General features: G+C 40.8%; 3 protein-coding genes and 1 pseudogene across 3 annotated transcripts; 2 read left to right on the top strand and 2 right to left on the bottom strand.

The window, feature by feature from the left end:
- LOC126797958 (protein ALP1-like) lies at positions 1-1538 on the top strand. The gene has a single exon (XM_050524740.1). The coding sequence runs from the start codon at positions 33-35 to the stop codon at positions 1326-1328; it is 1296 nt and encodes a 431-aa protein (XP_050380697.1). The 5' UTR covers positions 1-32; the 3' UTR covers positions 1329-1538.
- A 468-nt stretch (positions 1539-2006) lies between these two features.
- Positions 2007-4051, bottom strand: LOC126797949 (calcium uptake protein, mitochondrial-like; annotated as a pseudogene).
- Positions 4052-6048: 1997 nt separating this feature from the next.
- Positions 6049-7000, top strand: LOC126797982 (uncharacterized). Its single transcript, XM_050524787.1, has one exon. The coding sequence runs from the start codon at positions 6062-6064 to the stop codon at positions 6860-6862; it is 801 nt and encodes a 266-aa protein (XP_050380744.1). The 5' UTR covers positions 6049-6061; the 3' UTR covers positions 6863-7000.
- Positions 7001-10530: 3530 nt separating this feature from the next.
- LOC126797931 (protein NUCLEAR FUSION DEFECTIVE 4-like) lies at positions 10531-13167 on the bottom strand. Its single transcript, XM_050524705.1, has 3 exons — positions 12682-13167; positions 11296-12179; positions 10531-11204 (listed from the first exon to the last, which is right to left on the bottom strand). The coding sequence occupies exons 1-3, from the start codon at positions 13003-13005 to the stop codon at positions 10715-10717; spliced, it is 1698 nt and encodes a 565-aa protein (XP_050380662.1). The 5' UTR covers positions 13006-13167; the 3' UTR covers positions 10531-10714.
- Positions 13168-16441: the final 3274 nt, after the last annotated feature.

Raw genomic sequence — 16441 nt, 5'->3', positions numbered from 1 at the left:
TGTCTCACAGTAAAACCAAACCTCCACCGCCCATGGCTGCCATCAGCGGCGGCGGAGCAGCCAAGAACAACACTACAACTAAACGCGGCAAGCCGAAGAACAAGAACGAGGATCAACGCAACCTCCTCGGCCTTGTCACCTCCGCCACCTCACTCGCCCACTCCTTCCTCTCCCAAAACGACCTCCTCCTCCTCCCCTCCCAAACCCTAACCCTCGAAACCCTCCTCTCCTCCGCCTCCTCCGCCCTCTCCCCGCTCCTCCTCCTCTCACCTCCTCCACAACCGCCGCCGCCGCCGCCTCAACCGCCGCAAGAATGCTGGTTCCGCCGCTTCCTCTCCGACACCGCCGCCGGCGACTCGCGGTGGCGCCACGCCTTCCGCATGCCCGAGCACACCTTCTCGATCCTTCTCTCCATCCTCTCCCCATTCCTGACCTCCGCAATCCCTTCAATCCCGCCCAATTACGCCGTTGCCGCCGCGATTTACCGCCTCGCCCACGGCGCCACCTATAAGGCCGTCGGCCGCCGCTTCGGAATGGACTCTGCGGCGGCCTGCCGCGCCTTCTACGCCGTCTGCAAGTCGGTGAATGATCAACTGGCGAACTTGTTCGAGTTCCGGTCCGATATGGCTCGGATTGTTGCCGGTTTCCGGTGGATTTCGCTGCCGAATTGCTGCGGCGTGTTAGGGTTTGCGAGGTTTGGGGTGGACAGTGAAATGCTGGGGCCGAATGCGGCTTTGCTGGTTCAGGCATTGGTGGATTCCGAGGGGAGGTTTCTAGATGTCTCGGCTGGCTGGCCGAGCACAGTGAAGCCGGAGGCGATTTTCCGGCAGAGCAAGCTTTATTTGGGTGTGGAGGAGTCCAGGGAGTTGCTGAATGGCCCTGCTCATGAGCTGGGCGACGGCATTGCGCTTCCTCAGTACATATTGGGGGAGTCTTGCTTCCCTCTTCTGCCGTGGCTGTTGACGCCTTATGTGAGATCAAATGAGGAAGAGGAGAGTTTTGGTGCATCGGAGAAGGCGTTTAACGCGGTGCATAGTCGCGCAGTGGGGCTGGTTGGGACGGCATTTGCGAGGGTGAGGGCGAGGTGGGGGTTACTGAGTAGGGAGTGGAAGGAGGAGTGTAGGGAGTTTTTGCCATTTGTGGTGGTTACTGGTTGTCTGCTGAATAATTTTCTGATGAAGTGTAGTGAGCCGCTGCCGGATGTCAATGCGGAGAGCTTGAGGAAAGAGGAGGGGGTTCAGGTGTGTGAAGGACAGATGGATGAGAGTGGCGAGAGGATAAGGGATGCGCTTGCCGCGCACTTGAGCCGGGTAAGCATAAGAAGATGAATTCTATTGTTGCCACTTGCTATTATCAATTAGCAGTTCATATTTAGTATGGAAAGAATTTTTGTGTTTTGGATCACCTTGATTTGGTCTGCTACCACTGCATATATGGATGTGATGTGAAGATATGACATGCATATGTGATTTTGAATGTAGATAGAGAATGATGATCATTAATGTCAAGGTTTCTGTTTCTATCCTTGGGTATGCTAATCACATTCTCATGTTTCTGTGACGATATGTTCACTTATTTAGCTTCTTGCTATTTCAGATAAATGTTCAAAGTATTTATAAGCTTCTTAAGTGGTGTGGAATGAGAAGATTACATAGAGTCAGATAGCATAGGCTACTTGATTTGGGAACAAGAACTGCATTTATTAAAAACTAGATAAGACTAATTTCTGGTAGTATCAGGAAATTTGTACATAAAATGATGAAGATGATCTGTAAAGACCATTGGTTTCGACTGATTTAGCTAAAGAGTTACAATCACCTATCCAACATAGTAAATCTGCAGATCAAATAAGAGTTCTGTATGTAATATCAGCCTGATGTTATTTATGTACTATCTCTAACACAGCAGACAGAATCTACGTACAGCCTTTAACTTCCAATCTGAGATTGGAGCCATATATGGCATTGCTAAGGAGAGTGAGCTTTTCAGGGTGATCAGGTATGAGCTTAGGAACAGCTTTTACTTGCACAGTTTAAGAAGCAAGTTAGGAGTCCCCTGAGGCCCGATTCTACGGGTTCACCTCCACGGTTCTGTAAAACCTTGACAAACTCATTTGCACTTAGATCACCATCACCATTTGCATCAAACACATGGAATATTATGTCCATCACATTGTCTGTTACATTGATGCCACATACCTGTATAGATTAGTTAATTGTTAGTAGGATACATGATATAGAAGCTTATCATAAGTTACAGATAGATTGGTATTTGAGAAGTTACTTTGGAAGCTGCTCTCTTGAGGTCAGCTTTTGTCAAAACCCCGTTAACCTCGCCGTAGCTGAATATGGCCAAAGAGAAAGACTGCAAATTCTTTCGCAGCTCTGCAAAATCTTTAAACTCCTTGTATGTAACTTGTATGTTGTTGAGACGTGGGGCGTTGTAAATATCGTCAACACGATCAAGCAACTTGTACAAGTCACTGAGATCAGCAGATGCAACCAAGGACAAGGCAAAATCTTTAGCTGTTATGGTTCCTTTTGCTTTGTAGTCATAATGAGCAAACTCCAACCGCAACATCTATCAAGTTCAACAAAACATGAAGAAAGAGAAGGATCAAACCAACTGAGATATAGCAATCCTAAAATGACTGGGAGAGTTTGAGAGAGAATTAACGTACTTCCTCATGTAAATCCCTGAAAAACTGTATAAATCTTTCATGCTTCAGGCCTTTTTTGCCGTCATTGCCAAAGAAGTACTCGAGTATGCCTCCCTCTTCTACACCAACTTTTACCCTGTAGCCGTCCTTGGTTTGACTGTTGTGATTTCGCATCAATTCCATAACTTTGTTACTCTTCCTTGTCAATGTCGCTGTAATACATGTAACATGTTAGATCAAACTTTTCAACCTCGCCTTGGAGACCAAGATCTCAGAAATGGAATCCTATCCACGAATTGAAATGCAAAATTTAAGTTACTCACCCGCTGTTGTCCAGATCGAACATTTTAAAAGCCACAGTAAAACTCGTTTCAGGAATGCTGAGGAGAGTGACGAAAAACATGTACCTAATATTCACAAGAATGTGGTTTTATATGAGTATGCTGCTGCATTTGATCCTTGACCTAAAATAAGAGGGGGCGATAGGTATGTGTAGCAAAATAGTATCAAGTAAAATAGTTGAGTACCACTCACTCGTGAAATGAAATGAGGCCATCACCATCAGTGTCGAAAAGCATGAAGAACTTAGAAGGAGCACATTGCAATTCTCCAGGAACATTCTCCCCTTGCAAGGAGCCTTCTCGAACACGATTTGAATCATATGGAGGAAACACAGGGACAACTGCTCGCATCAAATCCGCCGGAGTCATAAAGCACTCTCCACTATGAGTTTGAACTGATGCAAAATAATTAAAGATCTATAAACACAGACAAAGTTGCAAGAGAGTGGTTTTGTTAGTACAATATGCATATGATAACAATTATCACATTATGTTCTTCAAAACATTCATGCATATTGTTATACCTTTTCAGGGGTACTTCGCTCTCTCAACTTTTCTCATACGTGAAGAACTTCTTTCTCCTAAACGTATCTGAGACAAGAACTATCAGTACACACATAGGTCTCATAATCTAGAAATGAATTTGTGAATGAAACAATTAAGGTGATGTACTTGAAAAGAGGGACTTGATTTGATCTGCATCCTCGATTGCCCATGCTGCCTCCTCTTTGGCATCAGCAAAGCAAACTGAGGCATTTGGATCCAAGGAAGAAGAAGACCAATAAGAATAGCCTATGCTTGACCCCAGAATCAGAGCCGCTGAAGATCTCTGAATCAAATCGAATGTACTTCCCTTATTGGAGGAGCCTGATCTACTCTTGTAGTTGTACTCATTGTTACACCCAAAACCGCCACAAGTTGATGAGCTAATCGAAGACGACGAAGATGGCGATGATGAGGGTTGTGACTTATTAAATAAAGCGTGAGAGCTGAGACGTTGAACAACAAAACCAACCCCTGAGGATCTTCTTGAAGATGCCCAAGAAAACATAATATGAACCTCGATCTCCAGCTATGACTATATCTGCTATGGTTTGGATACACAACAATATATGGAGTTGCAATTAGCTCTAACAATTCTTACAGGAACTGAAATTGGGTGAGAGATTGATCAATTCTTTGTGACAAAGAGAATGAGTGGAGGTTATAATGTGACTGGGAGAGAATGGTGCGGAAATGAATTGATTTCCAGTGAAGATGTGTATGGTTAGTTTTGGAGCGGGAAAAGTGGTAGCTCAAAAGCTTTGACTGAATCTTCTTCTAACGGTTTTTTCATAAGTTAGTTGGTGGTTGTCGTGGTTCTATGTGTTTGTTTTGCATCATATGGCACAAACTCATTCGTGGAGTTCGGATATCACGGAAGCCTTTTCTAAATATGATCGGATGATATTTGCATGTGATTGAAAATATGTCGAGTTTAGAGTTTATATAACGGATGACTATAACTCACACTAGTTAGATCGGATGAATTTTGTTCACTTTGTGACTACTCACAAAAAATCTAAAGTCTTGAATTAGAATGATCCCCCGTTGAATAACGACAAGAAGTGTCAAAAATTTAGAATAGTATCTATGTGTCGCATTAGTAAATATAAAGTATGTTATCCTTTACTTGATCGTTTACAACTAAGAGTAATTATTTTGTGTACCCGTCACATCATATGATATTGCCATGTGATGTACCCAGTTAATCATATTACGTCATGATATAATTAACATGCACGTAATAAAAATGATAAAAATTTATTTACATATAAGTAATCAATCATAAACAAATATAGTAAAAGTTGATCAATAACATTAAAAGATACATCACGTAAGATATGTGGCTGATATATATAATAATTTCTCTAAAAGTAACACTAATATCCTTTTCAAAACAAAAAAAAACTAACACTAAGATTTGTGTCGTATATATTTATACAAATGTTTTGACACGACCATCTTTCTTTTTCCTTTTTAGGGTAGAACTATAGATTTTCTTGGATTCCATTTATATAGTAGAGAAATCCAAGCTAACAGTTGGTCGATACAACTTAATGTACATTATTGGCACTTGTAGTGGTCCTAGTGGGCATGTTGTCATTTTCCTTACCCAAATTTTGGACAGAATTCATGAGAAGTGAAGTGACCTAAGTACTAAACTGCTAATGAGGCTAAGTAACACAGGCTCGTTCTCTTCAACTTTGTTTCTGTTTGATGATCGACATTCAACCAAAGTGGAAGTAGGTTGATAAATTGGTAATTGCTTAACTGCCCCCCTTAATTTTGGGTCCCCTGTTTACTTTCGGTCTCTACATGACTTCAACCACCAGTAGTATAGAACAGATTACAAGTCTTCTACTTAGCTACAGCAGCAATATTAAGATTAATTTCTCCTCCTACAATAAGAAAGCTCACAGAGATTTCCCAACTCATGCTCAGTTTCCAGTTAGTTAGTTATGATACATTTGATAAAGTGATCTTATCAAGTGATCTAATGTTTACATTCAAAACCAATTAGTAATGGATGCAGTGACTTAAACTCTTTAAATTCATAGATTATGTCTCATTTTCTCATGTGAGATGTATATTCTCAACACGCTCCTGCAAGTGTGACGAATTTTCAAGTCATATACGTGAACAACATTTTGGGTAACGTAGAGTCCGTGTGATCATTTGGGCTTCATATATAGACGTGGGTAACCTGTTTTCTTATTATGATAAAGTGATTTGGGTTCACATCTAAAACCAATTAGCAATGGATGAAGTGACTCAAACCTTTATAAACTCATAAATTATGTCTTATTTTTCTATGCGGATGTATATTTTCAACAATACTCAGTCCCCAACTACCATCCAAATTTTCGACATTGACAAATTTGTTGGGTCTCTCCCTTACAGCTAAATCAATATCGATATTGATATCAACTTACCCACCACATTAAATTTTTATATTTATCATCTTCTTCTTCCTTATATCTCTTCCCAACTCCAAACAGCCTCACATTGTAACAGAGCTATGGACTGGTTCGCATGGCTGTCGAAAACCAGCCTTGAACCGAGCCTTGTCTACGAGTACAGCATCATCTTCTCCCGCAACCAGCTTCAAATGGAGGACGTTTCTTTCTTCAACCACGAGTTCCTACTCAGCATGGGAGTCTCTGTGGCCAAGCACAGGCTGGAGATACTCAAGCTTGCCAAAAAGGAAGGTGGCGGTCACCCAGGAGCAATAGCAAGGATCGGTTTAGTGGTCATCAAAACCAAGAAGTGCTTCAGCAAGTACTTCACAAGGTTGGCTTTCCAAGAAACCGACATGTCGTCGTCCCACTCGTCCCCCAAGCATCATGTAGCTAATCAACCACAGAAGTATCAAGAGCATTGGAGAGGAAGTCTGCAGAGGAAGCCCAAGGGTCATGAGGAGGGCAGAACTCGGTGCATTGCGCTATCGGGGCCGTTGGATATCAGGACTCATGAGAGGTTGATGATGGTCCCTAACCCTAAGATGAGCCTGAAGCTATCAGGACCCCTGGACTCAAAGGTCAATGAGAGGCTCATGTACACAGCAAACAGGAGCCCCAGGCTCACTGCAGGTCCAATGGTGACTGACAAGTTAATGGTTGCAGCAAATAGGAGCCCCAAGGCATCAGAAGCGTTCGGTGGTCGATCATACGATAGGCTGATGGTGTCGAAGAATAGAAGCCCGAAGCTGTCCGGACCGCTTGATGGAAGAACCACACCATATGAGAAGGAAAGGGTGGACGCTGATTTTGATGACCATTCACTGTGGACTGCTATGTTTCAGGATTTGAAACCCACTTAATCATTAGTTTGTGCTTTTTGGTTGGTTGTGCTTTCCTTGAGGTGTTTTGTGTTCCAAAGAGTCGTGAAATAAGTTTGTACATGCATGTCCTGAAAATTTTACTTCAGAATTTAGTGCAATCAGAAACTTGGCTATCTTAATTGGTGTGTGTTTGAGACTATTACTATCATAGTATTGTAATGAATCTGTTCACCCTTGTGTGCTCTTGGTTGATCGAACTACGTACTATATACATAAACATATATACATTGGTTGGTTCTGCTACTATATTTATGTGATACAAAATGTGTTGCTTCATTGACACTAGGGTACGAATGACTTAAATCAATGGGGAAGCTAAGCTATATATATATTATAGTACATTTGTAGATAAACATCATATCTAGCTGCTGTGTCTGCTCATATTCTAGTGTCAAGAACTATTATTCTTATTTTGTGGTGATCGATCATTTTGATATGGTCTGCTCACTTCACCTCAGGTGTCAAAATTTAGAGCCTGAAGTCTGATTCATTTGTTTACATGCATGCATGCTCAAATGTGGTTGGGATCCAAATATCGATAAAAGACGTACGCGTCTTCGATCTGTTAGATTTAGAGTTAAGGTCAAGTGAACAGAACAAAATCTTGCTTATAACACTAATTAACTAGCATCTATATATAAATGAGTGATAAGCTTAAATCAACAGTACGTAAGTGAGACCTACCCCCAACTGTCGCAACAACTCTGTAATTGGCATGATTTAGTAATACCTATTTTAAACAGTTCTCACCTTGAATCTTATAGTTATGGATTGAATGCCGTAATTAACCGGCCAACTGCTATATAGAGAGCCAGTTCACCCGGCCAATTGAATGAATTGATCGGTAAAGATGGAGGAAGGCTCACGCGAGTGGTATTCATAATGCTCCAGCGACCTGCTTTCCTGTTTGTGTTGCGCTATCAATAGCAGTTGCCCTTTCTTCAGTTGTGATCGAACCTCTGTTTTTCTATCAACAACTTCCAATTAAGATCATTTCCATTATGAAGCTAGAGATGACTTCAGCCTCGATCGTACAGACTGATGAAGAAAATCAATGAGCCCCCTTCCTCATTTAAGCTAGCTATATGTCACGTCCCTATTTTGGGAGTGTCGATCGTGGGCTGCTGGTTGAAAGAGCTTCATGCATATGCGGGATTTGCTCCAAGATTCAATGTGTGAGAGATATATGGCTGCTCCTTCTGAGGGGTTCAAGCATGCCGACCCGGTTAAATTCGGAGAGCTTGTTGCTAGTCGAGGACTTAACGTCAAAGAGGCGAGTTGACCGCCCTACACACAGATAGGGGTCTGGAGCCGATCCCCTGATGAGCCCAAGGCAGGGCGAAACCAGTGTATTGCCCCGTTGGATAAGGCTGGCTCCATGAGGATGGAGCGCTGCATGGACCAAGTGTGGCAGCCGAATGGCTAGGTCCGTGACAAGTGGTATCAGAGCCACCTCAACATCGCTGTCGTTGTGTTCGCCAAACGCTCACACGTGTCGCCGTGTCCCCAAGATACGGGGGGCTCCGAAGGGGGAGTCGAGTAGGCAGGGTCGCCTCCAGGGGGGAGGACCGGACGAGAAGATCCGTGACAATGGCCAGGACAAGAAAGATCCGGCGCGAAGTCATTGTTGGGTGGAAGATCTTTGGGAACTCCTTTTCGTCGCTCTAGGCATCGCGGGCGCACAAGGGTTGCGCAGGCGCACAAGGGATGCGCGGCCGCAAGGGAGGATGCTGTGTACGAGGACGTACACCAAGTTTGGTGAGGGAGGATGTCACGTCCCTATTTTGGGAGTGTCGATCGTGGGCTGCTGGTTGAAAGAGCTTCATGCATATGCGGGATTTGCTCCAAGATTCAATGTGTGAGAGATATATGGCTGCTCCTTCCGAGGTGTTCAAGCATGCCGACCCGGTTAAATTCAGAGAGCTTGTTGCTAGTCGAGGACTTAACGTCAAAGAGGCGAGTTGACCGCCCTACACACAGGTAGGGGTCTGGAGCCGATCCCCTGATGAGCCCAAGGCAGGGCGAAACCAGTGTATTGCCCCGTTGGATAAGGCTGGCTCTATGAAGATTGAGCGCTGCATGGACCAAGTGTGGCAGCCGAATGGCTAGATCCGTGACATATAGCTACCTCTCCCACCCCCACCTCATTGTTATTAGTTTCGACTTATGTAGCGTAGCAATAGTAGGAGCTGCTTCTTAATTCTATTTTTTTTTTTTAAGGATTGCTTCTTAATTCTAATACGTCATATTTCAACCCGCTCTCTGATCTGTGTTATACTAAGAATCTGAACTGACTAACTAACGTTATCGCTTGGCTCAAAATTGAAGTTAAATATGAACACTGACAAGCAGGTCTAGACCGTCTGGTGAAACAGTTGAGAATTCTCGATTTTTGATGATCAGAGGCTGCAAATTATGGTTTTTAAAGTGGTTCAGCACTTCAGCTACTATAATAAGTCGTTTTTGCCCTATATTGTTGTATATAATTTTCTTCTGCATGCATGTTATAACTTATGTTTTAATCTGTACGTTGCTATTTATAATACATTTGCGGGTGTTCTATCACAATAGGCAGCTTAATTTGCTAATAATGTAGCTATGTTTGCTCAAACTCGATCTACTTCATTTTATGTCTGCACTTTGCATTCTAGCTCTGGCTAATAATGGAACTCGGTCTACAAACTTTTTGCATCACTTTCCACTGAAGCCTGCCCAACTCTAATATAAGGGTACAAAAATAGTTTAAGATTTCTTAATGTATTTTGACATAAGCCTAAGAGTACGTATCTTTTAGTTTAGTATTATTGTATTTCTCTCTAAAATACTATTAGCCGAGAACTTGGAACTTCGTCCCTTAAATTACCAATGCATATGTAAAAAGAACAAGAGCATCAGCGGCACCATGTAGACACATAAAATTTAATAAAGTAAATCATCTTCATTAAATGATTAAATCGACTAAGAATCCGATAAAATTGCACATGTGGCCCAAAAGTCAACAAAGTTAGTGCATATCTGAATAAAACTCGCGTCAACACATAAATAGATGATCGTAATCGAAACTACGTGATTCCGACTTAAATAGGTAATTAAATGTCATTGACGATTCGAAATGGTAATCGAATATTTGATTAAATTAATAAATTCCTTAACAGTTATAATTAAATCAATTATTTGAATCTGTTTAATTTAGTTATAAGAATAACTAATTTTAAGTTAATCAGAAAATACGTATTAATTTAATTATACAATTAAAAAATTATTATTTTAGTGTCATTAAAATATTTTATAAAATATAAGCCTTGACACTATAAATACAAATTTCAACATGAAGAGAAAGGGACCAGAGAAAAAGAGAGAAAATCACTTGAGCAAGAGAAGAGATACTAGAGCTCAAGAGAAAGACCCCTAATTCGACTTCAACACAAGAGATAGCAAGATCACTCTCGAAAAATCTCAAAATCTCCCAAGTCCACGAAGAATCATCAAGCTACCAAATCGCTTATTCTTCATCAAATCCAAATTCAAACTCAAGTCCACGAATAATCATCAAGCTATCAAATTGCTCGTTCCTCATCAAATCCAAATCTAAACTCAAATTCTCAAGATCAAGTGCACATCATTTTTGAGCCGGAGATAGAATTAGAGTTCACAAAGATTGTAACCTCACGCTTGATTATCAATAAAATTACATTCTATTTGTACACGTGTCTGCATTTCTTATTTGTTTTCAAATTCTCATTCTACACACCATTATATACATGAATAATACTAATGGAGATTCTTCAGCGGGAAAGCGGTTGAAGTTCCACTGACTACCGCCCACTGATCTTAGTTGTTTGTATTCTGAGGTAGTCTGAAGGAACCACCAGCGTAAAGCATTTCATAAACAGGCTTTATCCTAGTGGAGAGAACAATGCTCAAGATTGTGCCGACACCACAGACACCAGCCAGAACAAAGAAAGTAAGCCTAAAGCATTCTGGACCCAAGCAGGAGACATTTGTTCCATAGAGATGAATAGCACCGTGCTGTTTTGCTGCCTCGTTATCGTATATGTATCCTGCTAGGAGACCTGAAAATAGAAATGCGCCGAGAGGATTCGCTAGTGACATAAAATTGTAAAATATGCCAAAATGCCTCAATCCAAAGAGTTCAGATACAGTCGGGATCATGATAGATAACTGGACACCATAGCAGATGCCAAGCAGTGGAGTCGCAGCATAAAGAGTTCCACTGATAGCAGAAGCAAACAGCAGATAGATAAAGATCATTACAATTTGAGTGCATGTCATCCAAAATGTTCGCGGAATTATTCTCGTCCTGAAAAAGAGACAATAATCATCTAATGTAAACTATTGTTCAAGTAAATCGAGGGATGGAATCAAAAATGCAAGGATGAATGATGTCTTACTTGACAAAATGTTCAGAAACAACTCCTCCGCCGAGACGACCCACAAAATTGCCAAAGCTGAAGAGAGACAACAAGATCGTGGTATCATGTGTTCCTTGTGCAATACCTATTTGAGCCAAATTATTCAGGACAGTTACCCCAGTACCAACCCCTACAAAATATACCAAAAACAGAAGCCAGAAGTCGGCCTTGATCACTGCTTCAGTAAACTTGAAATCTTCCCCTCTTTTAGGCCTTCTCTTTCTCTTCACTTCTCCCTCACCCACTGCAAAAAGCATCGCTATGTCAGACGAAGAATCATTCCCTTCCCGAAAACTCCCTAGGCTTGCTGTTGATATAGATGACTTCAGCAGTGGTTCAGTTTCAGCTGCATTGCTGTCCCCATTATTCAAATTATCAGAAGGGCCGACTCTTCTGGGATACAATGTCATTTTCAGAGGGATCGCAAGCGGGGCCATGAGAAGTACAACCATTATGATAACAAAACTATAGGTTATCGGAGCACTCAAGGAAAAGGAGTCATCCAATATTGTAGTGGTGAGAACATATATAGCAAGCACCACACTTGCAGCTTGGATAAAGAGAAAGTGACCATGCTCCGCAGAGTCCTCACTAGAAACCGGAGTACAGGGCCTAACGAAATACATCACAACGAAACACAGGATAGGAACCCCGAGTGTCAGGAAGAGTAAGAGCTTAGAAGATGAATTACGAAGCAGTACGCTATAAATCTCCGTAAACACAGCTCCACTGAGACCCCCATAACCTTTCAGAATGCCGGCAACTGTGCCACGACTAATAGGGAAGTTCCTCATGTTGGTTACAAGGACAGCCGTGCTAAACCAAGTACTACTATTAGCAGCAACACAAAGAGCAATCCATAACTGCAACATAAACGCTTCAGGATTCCAAATCTAATCAAAATTATGAATCGTGTGTGGATGAACCATTTCCACCATTAATAACCATCCAATTGAATAACCAAATTAAAGAAAACTATCAACAGAAAAAGTTCTAAATTCTAGCCCACCAATATCTTATCTCATCCAATACCTAACTGTACAAAGAAACATCAACATCATCAATCCCATAAACAAACTAGTACCCAATTCACTAATTCACCAATCTATTACTCCTCAAATGGAGAAAATAAAATTCCTAGTATCTACAGAACAGAACAAAATTAAGATACAGATCACTTATGCCCCAACTGAAATCTTAAAGCAATCAAATTAGCAGAAAGACCAAAACTTCAAACCCAACCAATCCCACAAATGCCAGATAGCAATCTTCAAAACTAATACTCAATCACAAAATCTTAGTACCTCAATACAATCAGGAAAATCACATAAAGAGCAAAACTTTGAACAAGAACAAGAGACATACCAACCAGTAAGGCAAGGACAGAACCGTACGGCTGACAGCGAGCCAGAGAACACCGTAACCAAAGAAACAAGCGAAAGCCCCAATCGAAACTATCATCCAAGGTGGAAGCTTGTTGGAAGCAATCCCAGGAACAAGTCCAACGTTTTCTCCAATATCACTCGCCACTCCGAGCATGGTCAACTGTCGCTGACTGAACCCCAGAACGGACTTGAGCGAGTGCGAGTAAAGCGGGAAGTTGTACGTGTTTCCGGAGGCTATTTGGACCCACACGGAAGCTCCTAATCCCACCCACGGCGGCGTTGTCCCTTCCTTAACAGTCCCCATTTTGCAAAACCAAACCAGCTGGAAACTGAAGTGGGTTTTTTTTCCGAGCTCGATCGAGAAACAGAAGAGGCTTTAAAGGATGTGAAACTGGATGTGATCGAGTTTAACGTGGAGGTGGCAACAGGACAAGCATTTGGACCTCCCGGCGGTTTGGCCTAACTAACTTCCTTGTTTTGTTTTTCTTCTAAGCAAAAAGTCAAAGGATTTGAGTCACTTGATGGGGAGTTGACGCAGAGTGGTCACGTGTTGAAGCACGTGACGGGGAGTGTGGATGCCATGACAAGTTTCCCGATTGAGTTGTGATACTCAGAACTCATGGAAAATAAATTTGTCAACTACTATTATTGTGCTTATTCTTTTAAATTCATGACATGTGTTTTTTTTCAATTCATATTTAGATAATAATTGAGCAATTAGATACATGTCATGAGTTTAAAAGGGTGTGCACAAAAATAGTGATCGGCAAATTTGTTTCCGAAACCACATGGTCAAGGAGCTCTTTAAATTTTTTTTCAAATAAATGTATGCATACAAGTATTTTTGTATCGTCGTACGTACCTTAGCAAATTAATAATACATTTATCCAACTAATAAAATCGGATTAATTCTCCATAGCTTGTACATAAAGTCGAAGGTCTCTTATTCTTGCTCTTGCTGGGCAAAACTTGTGAGAATTGAGATTTGAACGTTAAACATGTATTCTTCATTAACTAAGTTACTTCATGATTAGGCTCTTATTCATTTGGTTCATTCCACAATAGATTCATTTTCCTTTAGATTATGTTTGTAGACCAACATAATTCTTGACGTCTAAAAATGGAAAGAGACTACGGGATGCTTTGCGCTCAAGTTTCGTTGCCTTTATCCCAGTACTAATCTATTTCAACTTCATTGTTTATGTCCTCCAAAGAAGGTGACAAGAAGGGTCGCAACTTTTTCTAACTGATTTATGATAATTTCTCTTCAAACTAGGAATCTAGGATGTTAGTGTAACGATGCGATTTTCTAGTCCAAGAAAAGCAATGGCGCAGTATAAATGATCACAATACAAACAAGAAGCAGTAGCAATGTTCAAATATATTTGAATGAAAACACGGAGGTTCTTCCATCCACCTAATTGAAGTTCACCTCATATTTGTTAAAGACAAGTGATACTCACTTATACAACATAGTTAATCAATTTTTTTAATATTCAACTCAAATTATGGATAATGTTATGTCACGTCATCAGTTTTAAACTTTGAATAGTAGGTGAATGTTTACATGATAGATGTAGAAATTTTCGATGAAAACATATGATAAGTATGACGGCAGAGATAAATAGTGACAATGTGCGTACATATTGTGACGAACATCTATATAAACACGACAAAAATATATACAAACATGACATGGGTACCCAACTTCTAACTTTCTCGATCTTTTGTCTTTTTTAATAATTGCATACATGTAGCCAATCTCAAGATAACAAGTAGAAAGACATGAATACAAATGACACACAAAACAATCAATTATGCAACGAAGAACAAATGTTCACAGTTCACAGGCCTAAGTGCCTAACCCATGTCGACAGAAAGCCCAAAAGCACCCTTAAATTCTGCCACTTTCTATTTTCATACCCAAACAGCAGCTTTCAGAACCAATCTAAAAGACCAAAACAAAACCATGACCGACGAGAACTAGAACCCTAGTTCAGTAGTTTGGAGCGTCGGGCGAAGCGCGGAGGGGAAGAACTCGCTGAAGACGACGAGAATAACAGCCCCTAATCGATCCCAACAGACGAAGCGCCGATCGAAAGGAAGAGTTAGACGAGAACAACGCTGCCATTGTGAACAATATATCGTGGGACAAGAAGCCTTCAGTGGTTAATGGTGGATCCTCTGGTGGATCCCTTTTGGTGCTGCAGAAATAGGAAGACAAGGTAGCGGTGCCAAAGAAGATAGTAATATAGAAGAAGTTTCTTTGTAGAGAAGATTATGATTCAGCAGACTCGATTGAAGAAGACTCGCTGTCACGTCTTCTCCAACATGATGAACGTTATATATGGATATTTGATTTGAATCTTGTTGAAGTCTGCATTTGTTGTGGTAACAACTAACAAGGATGGAAGTCCTGAGCGTGATCAGGAATACGTTTATTGTTTTCTTATTGGAATTTCCTATTTGCTGTAATACCAGTATAGGCCGGGTTCCTCCAGCCGACTAAGATGCAGAGAGTTATCAACAAACGTACGGTAGGTATGGTTTGATTTGAATTGGTTGTGCTTGATTGCTTAAATGAAAATCAATTTATGTACTTGAAATTAGTTTTTCAAAGCTCGATCTGGGTAGTATTGTTGTGCTGGAAATCTGATTGGAGTTTACGATTGTACAAGGGCATTATCTAAGCGAAAAACCTTTTAGGCTAGTACCCATGCCATGGGTTGTGACATGTCCGGAAGCAACTCTATCCAACCTTTCATATAGTTTTTAGTTCCTAATTAATTTCCCATTTACAGAACTTCTACTTACAAATATGTCACCAAATTAGATGATACGTAATAAGCTAATGTCATCCACCAACAAAGTACTAAAGGAGAAAGAGACCAAGGAACTGAAGGAAGAAACAAAATCATTGAAGGCCATATCTGCTAGTTTTTGGCAGTTGTAAAAATTTGGGGTGCAGGTTAGGCATGGAATAGAGAATTAGTCTACTCTAGCTACCTTATCTAGTTATCCATTGCAACTTAACGTTGTGAGACAACGGGATTAGGATAAGCAAGATATTATATGTTAAGATGTCCACTAGCTAGCTTAATAACTGCTGTGATCATAGGATTTGGATATAGAAGTTTGGTTGTTGTTTTTGTTCTATATGGGAGCCAACTTGATTCTCACTAATTGACATATCACAAAGCTTTAGTAGGCTAAATACGTGTATATTCATGCACACGAGGAGATAGTAGATTAGACAAACCTCACGTCGGCTTGGATTTTCTCATAAATGAGAACAATTTGATCTCTGTCATCTTTATTAGTTTCATTATAGGTCAGCTCACAATTAGAGATCGATAGTATCATATATAATGAGAGAAGTTGGCAATTATAGTGTGATCAGGATTTTAGTGATTAACGAGTCAAGCTGGTCAAGTTAGCTTGCTACGGAAATAAAATATCTCGTTTAAACACGTATGAGGATCGCGATCGATTACCGAACGCAAACTGGTTATTCTAGATTTATCAGAGTCAGACCTCAAGTTTGACATGAGTGAAGATTATTGCATGCATGTCAGCTAAAACAAATGAAACAATGTAAGAGATCAACAACTCGTTAATATCAAAGAACCAGGCTCTACTAATGAATTCGAGTTACCAAACAAAACTTGCTATTCAAATTTTTTTCCTTCTTCCTTTACATTGTTTTTGTTTCAAGTATTGAAAGTAACTCATGCCGCCAC

Source organism: Argentina anserina, chromosome 1 (genome assembly GCF_933775445.1).
Source record: "Argentina anserina chromosome 1, drPotAnse1.1, whole genome shotgun sequence".
NCBI classification, from domain to species: Eukaryota; Viridiplantae; Streptophyta; class Magnoliopsida; order Rosales; family Rosaceae; genus Argentina; species Argentina anserina.
The sequence above is the reverse complement of the archived record's forward strand: the minus strand, read 5'-3'. Positions and strand labels throughout refer to the sequence as shown.